The 12,800-nt window shown below is 38.2% G+C and overlaps 1 protein-coding gene, 1 non-coding gene and 1 pseudogene across 2 annotated transcripts in view; 1 reads left to right on the top strand and 2 right to left on the bottom strand.

Annotated features, from left to right (window-relative positions):
• Positions 1–9,726, bottom strand: part of LOC120110688 — an 82,800-nt gene extending 73,074 nt beyond the window's left edge. Inside the window, exons 1-7 of the mRNA XM_039126279.1 lie at positions 9,657–9,726; positions 4,074–4,573; positions 3,755–3,881; positions 3,101–3,577; positions 2,390–2,644; positions 1,762–1,819; positions 813–1,383 (exon numbers count right to left, since the gene is read on the bottom strand). Of these exons, the coding sequence (XP_038982207.1) occupies positions 813–1,383; positions 1,762–1,819; positions 2,390–2,644; positions 3,101–3,577; positions 3,755–3,881; positions 4,074–4,573; positions 9,657–9,726 (2,058 nt within the window). The remainder of the gene's footprint in view (positions 1–812; positions 1,384–1,761; positions 1,820–2,389; positions 2,645–3,100; positions 3,578–3,754; positions 3,882–4,073; positions 4,574–9,656) is intronic.
• LOC120110720 lies at positions 5,233–5,339 on the top strand. The gene has a single exon (XR_005511856.1). It is a non-coding gene; the product is annotated as a small nucleolar RNA R71 (small nucleolar RNA).
• Positions 9,727–11,556: 1,830 nt separating the features above from the next.
• LOC120110726 lies at positions 11,557–11,654 on the bottom strand (annotated as a pseudogene).
• Between the last annotated feature and the right edge of the window lie 1,146 nt (positions 11,655–12,800).

Here is a 12,800-nt window from a genome sequence, read left to right as displayed (position 1 = left end):
TATTATATATTATTATTTTTTTTATTATTTTTGTAATAGTTTTTTTTTTTTGAAATGATATGACAATTGGTATGATATATAGAAAAATACAGTAATCTCTCCCCCCAACTTAAATTCAACATTGTCCCCAATGTTTCAACATGAATGCATGAAATATGATAGTATGAAGGATAATAAGGCTGAAGGTTAGAATTTACCTAATAGAATGATTGCACACTGTTGTTGCTCACCAATTGTCATATGAAAGAAAGAAAAATTATGTACAAACAAAGGATCTCTAGCAGATATAGAGATCAATCCTGATAAACAGGATCTCCCAGATTGGTCGATTCAATTTCTGGGGTAAAGTTGTCCAAAAATAACTTCAAACGTTGGCCATTTACTTTAAAAATATTACCGGTGTTTGGATTCTCTATCTCAACGGTTCCATACGGATAAACAGTTTTAACTATAAATGGGCCAGTCCACCTAGATCTCAATTTTTCTGGAAATAAATGAAGTCTTGAATTATACAATAGAACTTTCTGGAAAGGCTCAAATGTTTTTCTCATAATATTTCTATCATGAAAGACTTTCATTTTATTCTTATAAATTCGAGCATTCTCATATGCTTCATTCCTGATTTCCTCTAGTTCATTAAGTTGAAGTTTGCGTAGTGAACTAGCCTTATCCATATCAAAATTAAATCTCTTAATAGCCCAGTATGCCCTATGCTCCAATTCCACAGGCAAGTGACACGGTTTACCAAAAATAAGACGGTACGGAGACATACCAATCGGACTTTTAAAAGCAGTACGATAAGCCCAAAGTGCATCAGTTAAACGCAAAGACCAGTCTTTGCGATTTGGGTTAACCGTTTTTTTCAGAATATTCTTAATTGATCGATTGGATACTTCAACTTGTCCGCTTGTTTGTGGATGATAAGGGGTGGCGACTTTATGGGTGATCCCATACTTTCGCATTAAAGCCTCAAAAGGCTTATTACAGAAGTGTGAACCCCCATCACTGATGATGGCTCGAGGCGTTCCAAATCGAGAAAGAATGTTTTCTTTTAAAAATTTTAACACAGTTTTATGGTCATTTTGCTTGCAAGAAATTGCCTCAATCCATTTGGAGACATAATCTACAGCTACTAAGATGTACAAATTTCCGAATGAAGGAGGAAATGGGCCCATAAAATCTATTCCCCAACAATCAAATATTTCGATAATTAAAATTGGATTGAGAGGCATCATATTCCTACGAGTTATCCCACCTAACTTTTGACAACGCTCGCAAGCTTTGCAAAAGTTATGGGAATCTTTAAACAAGGTGGGCCAATAGAAACCGTACTGTAAAATTTTTGCAGCCGTTTTCTTAGCAGAGAAATGACCACCGCAAGCTTCAGAATGACAAAAGGAAATGACACTAATAAATTCGTCATTAGGTACACATCTCCTAATAATTTGATCTGGGCAGTATTTGAAAAGATAAGGATCATCCCAGAAGAAATTTTTTATTTCAGTCAAAAATTTTCTTTTGTCTTGTTTATTCCAATGACTTGGTAGTTCACCTGTGACTAAAATATTTGCAATGTCTGCAAACCAGGGTGAAGATGTGATCTCAAACAGTTGCTCATCAGGAAAAGTGTCTTTTATGGGTGAATTGTCTAAGGAATCTGAAAGAGTCAGACAGGACAAGTGATCAGCTACTACATTTTCTACCCCCTTTTTATCTCTTATTTCTAGAAAAAATTCTTGGAGCAGAAGGATCCACCTAAGCAAACGCGCCTTAGCATCCTTTTTTGAAAGAAGGTACTTAAGGGCAGCGTGGTCAGTGTAGATAATGATTTTGGATCCAATCAAGTAAGACCTAAATTTGTCTAGTGCAAATACTACGGCAAGTAGTTCCTTTTCCGTAGTGGTGTAATTCTTTTGTGCACTATTTAAAGTCTTACTTGCATAGTAGATAACATAAGGCTTCCTTTCTTTTCTTTGCCCTAGAACTACCCCAACTGCATATTCACTAGCATCACACATAATTTCAAAAGGAAGCGACCAGTCAGGTGGTTGCATGATGGGAGCAGAGGTCAGCAAGCTTTTAAGTTTATCAAAAGCTTTTTGACATTCTTCAGACCACACAAATTGGGTTTTCTTTTGAAGGAGATTACATAAGGATTTAGATATTGAGCTAAAATCTTTAATGAATCTCCTATAAAATCCTGCATGACCCAAAAATGAGCGTATATCTTTGATAGTTTTTGGGTTGGGTAAGTTAGCAATTAAGTCAATTTTAGCCTTGTCTACTTCAATTCCTTCAGATGAAATAACATGCCCGAGAACAATTTCCCTAGTTACCATGAAATGGCACTTTTTCCAGTTTAAGATTAGATTCTTCTCCTCACACCGAATTAAGACTAGTCTTAAATGGTCCACACAATTTTCAAAAGATGAGCCAAAAACTGAAAAATCATCCATGAAGACTTCCAAAAAGCGCTCAACCATGTCGGAGAAAATACTGAGCATGCATCTTTGGAAGGTTGCAGGAGCATTACATAATCCAAAAGGCATTCTCTTGTAAGCAAATGTGCCAAAAGGACATGTAAAAGTGGTCTTTTCCTGATCTTCAGGATCAATTGCAATTTGGTTGTAACCTGAATAGCCATCTAGAAAGCAATAATATTTATGACCTGCTAACCTTTCTAAAATTTGATCAATAAAAGGTAGAGGAAAATGATCCTTCCTAGTGACAGAATTAAGTTTCCTATAGTCAATGCATACACGCCAACTAGTGGGGACTCTAGTTGGAACTAATTCATTGTTAGCATTTTTGACTACAGTAACACCAGATTTTTTCGGGACCACTTGGGTTGGACTTACCCATTTACTATCTGAAATTGGGTAGATCATACCCGCATCCAGAAGTTTCAGAACTTCTGCTCTAACCACATCCTTCATGTTTGGGTTTAATCGACGTTGAGGTTGACGAGAAGGTTTGGCATCAGCTTCTAAGTGGATTCTATGAGTGCAAATTGAGGGACTAATTCCCTTGATATCAGCAATTGTCCACCCTATTGCTCCCTTATGCTCTTTGAGAATTTCCAATAATTTTAGTTCTTGACTTTGTTCGAGTTGGGATGATATGATCACAGGAAAAGTCTCTTCTTGACCAAGGTATGCGTACTTGAGCTCAGATGGCAAAGGCTTTAGCTCAAGTTTAGGTGCTTGAACACTAGATGGTAGAGGACTATTGTTGCGTGTGGGCAATTCTTCAAAACGAGATTTCCACCTATCTGTATCCAACAAAGGAGCTGAATCTAATATAGCACTGATTTCTCTAAAGTTTTGGTTGATATCTGTATTTCCGAAATGAGTTAGGCATGTTTCTAAAGGATCAGAAGAAAGAGATGGGACAAGAGCATCCTCTACAATGGAGTCGATCAGATTAACTCCATGAATTTCATCATTTTCGTTATCATTATCGGGTTGTTTGCAAATGTTAAATATATTAAAATCTATAGTCATATTCCCGAATGACATTTTCATTATTCCATTTCGACAGTTGATCAAAGCATTGGAAGTAGCTAGAAATGGGCGGCCTAAGATGACAGGTATTGGAGTGGTACAGTTCATGACAGGCTGGGTATCTAATACTATGAAGTCGACTGGAAAGTAGAATTTATCAATTTGGACAAGTACATCCTCGACTATTCCTCTTGGTATCTTTATAGATCGATCGGCAAGTTGGAGAGTAACCTTGGTGGGTTTTAATTCACCAAGTCCTAACTGTTCATAAACTGAATAGGGCAGTAAGTTAACACTTGCACCTAAATCAAGAAGGGCTCGTTGTATCCTGAAGTTTCCTATGATACAAGATATGGTAGGACAACCAGGATCTTTATACTTAGGGGGAGCAAGCGTAACTGCGGAGGCAGAATGTGCAGAACTTGTATGAATGAGGGAGTGCTGCTCTGGTAGTCTCAGATCGGCTAGTGGATTCGTTCTTTGCTGCTTTCAGTCCCCCTCGTGCTCGAGGTTTGGGTGCTCGAAGCAAGGGAGGAATTGTTCTTTGTTCATGTCTTGGTCACACTAGACTGGTGGGGTGTTGTGTTTGAGAATAGCACTCACCTGTTCAGTTAGAAAAGCTTTCTTTTGTACATAAAGCTTTCGCTTTATGGTACAAAGATCTTTTAAAAATTTGGCATAAGATGGGATCTGCTTAATGGCATCTAATAGAGGAATGTTAATCTTTACTTGTTTAAAGATATCCAAAATTTCTTGATCAGGTACTCCTTTTTTAGCTGCAAGCAAACGCTGAGGGAATGGAGCAACTATTTTATGATGAGGTATTGGATCATCTTGTTCAGTATTATTTTCATCCCTTTTCTCAATGGATTTTTCAGGTCTGTCATCCTTCGTTGGAATTTCTTTGTTAATTATTTTTCCGCTCCGAAGGGTTGTGACAGACTTAACTTGCTCAAATTTAGGTTGGGATGAACTTGCTTCATGGACCTCATGTTGACCCTTTGGGTTAGATTGAGGTTGGGCTGGAAATGTCCCTCTTTTCCTAACATTAAGTTGAGCCTCAATTCTACCTACAGAATTTTTAAGTTCTTGGAGTGATTGCATTGTATTCTGATTTATTTGAGTCTGCCCTTGCATGAAGGTTTGCAAAGTATCTTCAAGGGATTTCCTATGTGGTGGCACATAAGGAGTAGGAACAGAATTCCCTTGAGATTCATTGGCAGTGGGTCCATGTCTCCAGCTAAAATTAGGATGGTTTCGCCAACTAGGATTATATGTTTCTGGAAATGGTCTTTTATAAGTATTGGTGAAATTTGCTTGATCATGCAACACTTCTTGAAAAGCAGGGATTGTAGGACAATCCTTGGTTACATGTGCATTACTCTCGCAAATTCCACATATACTTTCAACAATAGTTTGTGCTTTTCCTATATTGGCTTTGCTTAATTCCATGGCTTCAACCTTCCTAGTCAGATTAGCAATTTTTACATTGACATCATTATCATCTTTAATAAGATATATTCCTCCTTTTGCATTAGGTGCTATTTTTGATTTTTTATTTTTATCTGTTGTATCCCAAGCTTGTGCATTTTCTGCTAAAAGATCAAAATAATCCCAGGCTTCATTTGGTTCCTTACTCATGAATTCACCATTACACATCATTTCTACAAATTGTCTCATATTGGAGGACAAACCATCATAAAAGAAACTAATGACCCTCCAAATTTTATATCCATGATGTGGGCAAGCAAGTAGAAGGTCCTTGAATCTTTCCCAACAATGAAAAAATGTTTCTCCATCTTTTTGTGCAAAGTTCATGATATTTCTTCTAAGTGTGTTTGTTTTATGTGTTGGGAAGAATTTCTTTAAAAATTCTCTTGTCATTTCTTGCCAAGTAGCTATGGTCCTAGGCCTTAAGGAGTGTAACCATGACCTAGCTTTTTCCTTTAAAGAAAAAGGAAATAACTTAAGCTTAACTACCGCTTCAGTGACATCATTGAAATGAAGTGTTGAACATACTTCATCAAATTCTTTCAGATGCAAATAGGGACTTTCAGAATCAAGTCTGTGAAACTTTGGAAGTAATTGGATTATTCCTGGTTTCATGTCAAAAACTCCCGCAGCAGTAGGAATAACCATACAGGATGGGGTACTGGTCCTAGTGGGTTGTAAATAATCACGAAACGTTCTAATAGGTAAGTCATCTTGAAATTCATTATCTCCCTGATTACTACCATTATCTTCCATTTGATTATTTGAATTTTGAACAATTAAATTTTTATCTTTTGATTCAACTCGAAATAATCTATTCGTTTTATCTCTCTCCCACAACAGCATATACTAAGTTTTTTTTTATTTTATTATTATTATTTTTTTATTTTTATTATTTTATTTTTTTTTACACAAACACTCTAATACAGTAAAACAAAAGTTTAATTAGAACATGCATCACTCAACAATTTCTAAGGTTTTCCTAAAAATTCTAGACAGCTCCTAACTAGGTTGAAGAGGACACCTAAGCCTCCAATCCAGTCTATTAACCTTAGTCGACCAGGTAAGCTCCCAAGTAAGTGGAGGGGTCACGATGCGTGTAGCAAAGGTCCCACTTAAAATCCACTTTCCTCGAACAGAAACTGTCTCCCTTCAATCACTTAGAGGGACAAAGCTTGCCTAGACATCGACCAGGGCCATAGAGCGAAATTGGTGCAACTTTCAGTGGTCTTCGTCCTATTGAGCTCGAATATCCTTAAGGGCCAATGTCTAGTTGATTTTAATTAGGCTTAGGATATTTATGCACTGGGATGATTTTTGGGCTAAGGACGAGTGATGAAATCCCGACCTTATCTTGTTAATGGGTTCAGCCCTTAGATTATTTTATGCAAATGCTTTATACTATATGCAACAATCAAGAAAATTTTAACATTTTATGTCATGACATTAAATTGCATTTGAATAGTTGATCAAGCAAACTAGCTAAAAAAATTTTTTTTTCTTTTTATTTATTTATTTTTTTATTATTTTATTATTTTAATTAATAAATTTTTTTTTAATTTTTTTTAAACAAGAGTAAAATTCTAATATAGGAAAAATAGGACTAGTATGAGCAAAACAGGAAAATTAATTTAAATACTCACGGCCGGAGTTCGTTCACTCAGGGAATCCAAAAATGTGATCTTGATCTTCCTCGTTACTGGTCCTGCTTGTGTCGCCCTTGAATCTGAAAAGATTTGAAATTTCAGCTGTGTTAAAAATAAAGAAAAATTGAAGAACTAAAAATAAAGAGTTGAAATTTTCAGCCTTGTTCTCGTTCGCACGTTGCAAATCCCCGGCAACGGCGCCAAAAACTTGCTACAATTTTAATCTTGCTCTTTTTAAAAGGAAAATTAAATGTAGAATACCCCAAGTATAGGGTGTAGCAAAGTAATATTCTCGGTGAGTCCGAGATCGAATCCACAGGGATTTGACAGTGAACAAAAACTAAAGGCTAAATAATATTAAGATTGATAAAAATATAACTAAGGCATTAGGATTCAGCCTAGCACTTAATCATGCTTTTCTTAAAATCATCTATTAATCATAATAAAATAGATTTAGTTTTATGGGCAGTATTACAGTAATTCTATTTTAAACTACAGGAATTTCTAAGTATCTGTTATACCCGGGGAAAATAACAAATCAAAAAAAATATATAAGTTTGAAATAATTCTTATAAATCTACTGCACCATAAATCAAATCAAAAACATTAAAATCCCATTGATGATTAAAGAAAATACATGAAGAAAATGCTAGGCTTTTTCCTAGCCTTAGCTAAAAGAGATTTAGTTATCTATATGAGATGCAAGCATTTTTATAAAAGGAATTAGCATAAAATAAATAAAATAAGCATAAATCTCTTTTTCTTTCTTTCTTTTTTTTTTGTTTCCTTTGGTTGAGAAAACAGAGTGCTCTGTTTTCTCTTCTCTCTCTTGCGTCTCCTCCTCCTCTCGCCCGGCTGGCTCCCTTCCTCTTCCGTCACGGCTGCTGGCCTCCTCCTCCTTCGCACGCTCGGCTGAGTAGATGGATCGGAAGAGGAGGTGCAGATGGATGGCTTCCTGGTCGCCTCTCCCTCTTGCTCCGTGTCCTTCTCTCCTCCGTGGCCTCTTGTCCTCTCTCGCTCGGCTGAGAAAGATGTGGATGTTGGCTTCGTAGCCTCTCCTCCTTGCTCCTCCCCGATCCCTTGGCTGCTTTCTTTTCTCCCAAGCTCGGCTGGTAAGATTGGAAGAGGAGATGCACCGGATGGCTCCCCCTTAGATCCGTCGGCTGCTTCTCCTCTTCTTCCGTCGGCTGCTTCTCCTCTTCTTCCGTCAGCTGCCTCTCCTCCACCGGATGGCTCCCCTTTTTATAGCATGTTGAAGGCGCGGCTGGTGAGACGCGTGGAGGTTTGGGGATGATCCGGTTGCTTGACATGCGGGATGAAGTTGAATCGCTTGGGACTCTTCAGCTGGGAGCGTTGTAGAAGTTTGGGAATGGATGAGACACGGGGTGGAATGATCCGGTTGGGAAATGAATGCTGGGGACGTTGCAGAAGTTTGGGAAGCTCCGATCGTTGCTGATATGCTTGGGAGTTGCGCATGCCCCCACAAATGCTTGGAGATCATGGAATACACGGGGGCGACGCATGCTCTGTTCATTGAAGATGTGCTTCACGGGTAGATGGGATGAAAAGTTGGGAAGACTTTTATGTTGGGTTTGTTCCTAAATAAAGGAGATGGGATGTTGATCTTGCTTCAACCCGTTGACGTGGATGCATGAAATTTGTTTTGATGTTTGAGTATAGATGAATGATGGGAAGAATGGAATGCAGCTGAATGTTCTTGAAACAGGAAAATCCGAAACCATGAATGAGATGTGGCTTGAATTGAAGAGCCGGTTTGGCTTAGGTCCCTTGGAGGAGATACCATGATGCTTGGAGAGCCACATGGACAGTTTTGATGATGCTAGGAAGCTCCACGATGCGGGCATTTGTGCTAGCTGAAACATGTGGTTACAGTGATATGGATTGCATGCGGATGACGGGCGACGTGAGGCTCAGATGAGACGCTAAGGATTTGTTGAGCTCGAACTACCGGGCATTGGGCTAAAATCCAGCATTATAGGGTCTTTTGAATTACATGCACTCAGACACAGATAAAGCATTAATTAATTAATTTTATTAATAAAGATTAGCTATAATACTAATTAAGATAATATGAAAATTTCACTTTTGTACTCTCATCATGCGATTCTCCTGCACTTGGGAGAACAATTTTATTTTTGCATCAAGTTTTTTTGTGATGAGAGCACAAAAGTGCGATCTAAGTACCCATTAACTTAGCCTAATGCTAGCAAAATAATGATAAATAATAGGTGTTAACATTTGCATGATTAAATATTTTATTCTTAGCACTTATTATAATTTTTATCATTATTTTATATAAATTCATCTTAAAAGAATGCATCTTCCTAACTGCAGAACAGAGCCCAGATTCAGCCGTCCGCGCATGCATCTCAAAGCTCACCGGCCATCCATGGTTCAGCTCCCACGCATCATAACCGATCCCTAGCATCTACGATCACAGCACATCCCAGCAGCCTCCAGGATTCGTGATCATCCGAGTCCCAGATATCAGGATTCCGCTTCCGATTCTACCACAATCACAGCCTCATCCGAGCGTCGATCCCACGATCTTCAGCCTTCCGCAGATTCGCGCATCTGGATGTCTGCTAGATAGCCGTTCGCGAGCAACTCCATCCAAGCGCCAGCAGTCCGATCCTCCTGCGACCAACCGTCCGCGAGCCGGCTCCATCTCCGCATTCCGTGCGTCCCAGCTCCATCTCACGCTCATTCCTTCCGATCCAGTCCACCCAGCATCCACAAGTCTCCCAGATTCCGCTTCTCCCGCGATTCTTCCGCATCCACTGCTTCCGGATCCGTATCTCATCTAGATCTCAGCCTTCTGCGATCAAATCTCCTAAGCTTCCACGTTCCAGCCTCCTCAGATCCCGTCCGCGTGTGATCCAGCACTCGTCTGCGCCCCATCCTTTGATCCAATCATCCGAATCCCAAGCGCCAGCAGTCCAAGCTTCATCTTCAGCTCTCACGCGCTCCCGGATCTTTCTCCCCACCAGCGCACCTTCCGGATCCACGCGTTCATCCAGCCGTTCGAGAGCATCCGCAGCCGTCCATGCGCGTCCAAGCACCATCGATCAGCGTCCGCTCCTTCCGCGTCCGCTCCGCGTTCTCAGCTCGTCTCCACCGCGTGCGAGAAGGGGGGAGAAGGCTAGCTGCTATACCTCTCGGCTGGGAGGGGTTTGGGTATCATCCTTCATTCGAAAAAAAAAAACAGAGGAGCTCCCCCTGTCATTAGAGAAAAGAAGAGAGGGAAACAGGGGAGCCCCTGTTAGGGAAACAGGGGAGCCCCTGTTTCCGAAAAAAAAAGAAAAAAGAAAAAAAAAAGGAAGAGGAACAGGGGAGTTCCTTTTATGTTTATGGCCGGCTAATTTCTTAGAGAGGGAGATGGATGAACCTTTGATGTATTGCTCTTTGAAGTAAACTCTAAACTTTTGCTTTCAATGGTTTATATTTATTAATATGTTCTTGATCCATGCGTAGTTATTTCATAGATAGATCTTTAATGGATTATGATTATTGATATATGGATTGCTTTAGTATTTGATTCGTCGTAGACGTAGAAAGCACGATGGATGCTTAGAAATTGAGTTCATATGTTCATGAAACATATACCATGATTAGATCTATCCTACATTTAATCTTTAATCAAGAACCATAGAGTTTATTCCTTGGATGCAATATCATCAAGGGGGATTCCAGATCCCTACCATTTTTATTTCATTGAATTGTGTTTATTATTCTCTGCATTTTAATTTCTGAAAATCAAAACAAAATTTTAATCCACAAATTTATTGAATTAATTAATCTAAACTTATATTAAATAATCTCATATACATTTCGTTCCCTGAGGATTAGACCTCGAACTCCCGAGAATTTACTACTTGTGCGATTCTCCTGCACTTGGGAGAACAATTTTATTTTTGCATCAAGTTTTTGGCGCCGTTGCCGGGGAACGGCTGATTTATTAGTATAATTTTAGATTTAATCAGTATCTTAGTATTTAGTCTTTTTCTTTCAAAAAAAAAAATCTTTACTGCTGTTTTTTTATTCCCTGCATAGTCTGCATCAAAATCTGATATCTGAGTAATGCACCGTCTGATTGGACTCAAATTTTGTCAGCGACTGTAGGACACATGTTTCTTTCATCTGAACGGTCTGATTGATATTCTGATACTTTTATGACCATTAAAGTAATATACAACCTTGCTGCTGTCTGCTTTGAATTTTCTGTGTTTAATTTTTTTTTAGAATCAGAATTTTATTATCATCATATCTCATTAACCCTTGTTGCTAATTGAAAATTGATAAGAACTTTAAGAAAAGATCAAGGGTAATCAATAAAAAAACAAACAAATAAATAAACTCTGAAATTTTGTATGCTAGGTTGGAATAGGGACAACACTGGACGTCTGAGTCGACAACCTTTTGACAATTCCTTAGATCACATTATTGAAACTTTTTCGCAAAATCTCAGATCTCGTGAGATGGCTGATGATGATGTAGGAAGTCACCATGGTAATAAAGGTAGACCCCCAGTTATGACACTTCGACAATACTTACATCCCACTAGGACTAGTCAACCTTCATGCATGATTATTCCTGAAAATGTAGGATACTTTGAAATCAAACAAGGAGTAATTCAATTGCTGCCCAAGTATCATGGGATGGAATCCGAGAACCCTTATCTTCACCTTAAGGATTTTGAGAAAATTAGCATCACATTTAGAGTGCCAAATGTATCGGAAGATGTCCTTAAATTGACCTTGTTTCCTTTTTCCTTAAAGGATAAAGCCAAAACATGGCTGAACTCCTTGAGACCTAGATCGCTAGGAACATGGCACGATATGCAAAGAGAATTCTTGAAAAAATTCTTTCCCGCACAAAGGACTAACTTTTTGAAAAGGCACATTAGTAATTTCCAACAAAAAGACCATGAAACATTTTATGAATGCTGGAAGAGATTTAAAGATTTGCTTCTCTCTTGTCCTCATCATGGGTTTGAAACATGGAGAACCATTAGTTTCTTTTACGAAGGGTTGTCTCCACAGTTGAAACAATTTATAGAGACTATATGCAATGGTCTATTTTTGGAAAAGCAACCCGATGAGGCATGGGACTATTTAGACTCTCTCGCAGAGACTGCACAATTATGGGATACAGGGGATAGAGTGAATAAACCTTTGCCTAAGCCTACTAACATTGGACACAGATTAAAACCTTTTCTTGAGAATTTTGCAGATGAAGAGGACTCCTTTCCCTTGGAGGAGCTTTTTTATGACTGAGCATGACGGCCAAGGTATGTGTATATTAGTTAGAATTAAATTTTTTTCTTTTATTTCTAGATTTCTTCTTATTTTGTAGGTCTTCTTTTCTGGAAATCAACAACTCAAGGTATTCTTCTTCTCTCTATTATTTTCTCTATTGTCTCTCATATATAGTTTTCTTGCATCTTTTACATTGAGGACAATGCAATGTTTAAGTTGGGGGGAGGAAAATATTTTGATCAAAAAAAAAAAATGTTTTTGCATTTGATTTATTCTAGTATTTTCTTTTCTGAGCAAATGCACATGTATTTTCATATTGAGTGTGTGCAACTATTAAGGCAAGGAACACATGCATACTATGACTGATCAGTGACCTATTATTAGATCCCCACACGTGTACTTAATGATAATAGGAAAGCCTCAGAAGTTCATTTGTTAACTGCATTTTTGTTAGCCTTATCCGTAAAAGAAGTATGAGTATCCTTGTTCGTACCATAAGGTTCAGGATTTGGTTTTCACATAAAGATAGAGGTTGAATATCCTAGTTAGATTACTTAGGTGCCTTATGATCCGACCTTGGTTGACCTATAGTCACGATGCAGTCACATATATAATAAAAAAAAATATATATGGTTCAGTCTATCTTCTCTTTTCTTGCACAACAAAAAAAAAAAAAAGACTCCTTATGATGACAAGTCTGGCCTCGTGGCGTAGTCTGATTCGAGTAATTAAGCCCGAGGGGTGTTTCACCTAATGTCTTGAGCCAACTGGATCGGGGGTCATTGGCTGAAAGCTCGCTATATGGATCTTACTAGAGCCTAATGGGGTTGGACTATTGTAATCTTCATATGTGTTTTAAAAATAAAAATAACAATAAGCAT

This window comes from Phoenix dactylifera, chromosome 4 (genome assembly GCF_009389715.1).
Source record: "Phoenix dactylifera cultivar Barhee BC4 chromosome 4, palm_55x_up_171113_PBpolish2nd_filt_p, whole genome shotgun sequence".
In the NCBI taxonomy this organism is placed as follows: Eukaryota; Viridiplantae; Streptophyta; class Magnoliopsida; order Arecales; family Arecaceae; genus Phoenix; species Phoenix dactylifera.
This window is presented reverse-complemented; position numbering and strand designations above follow the sequence as displayed.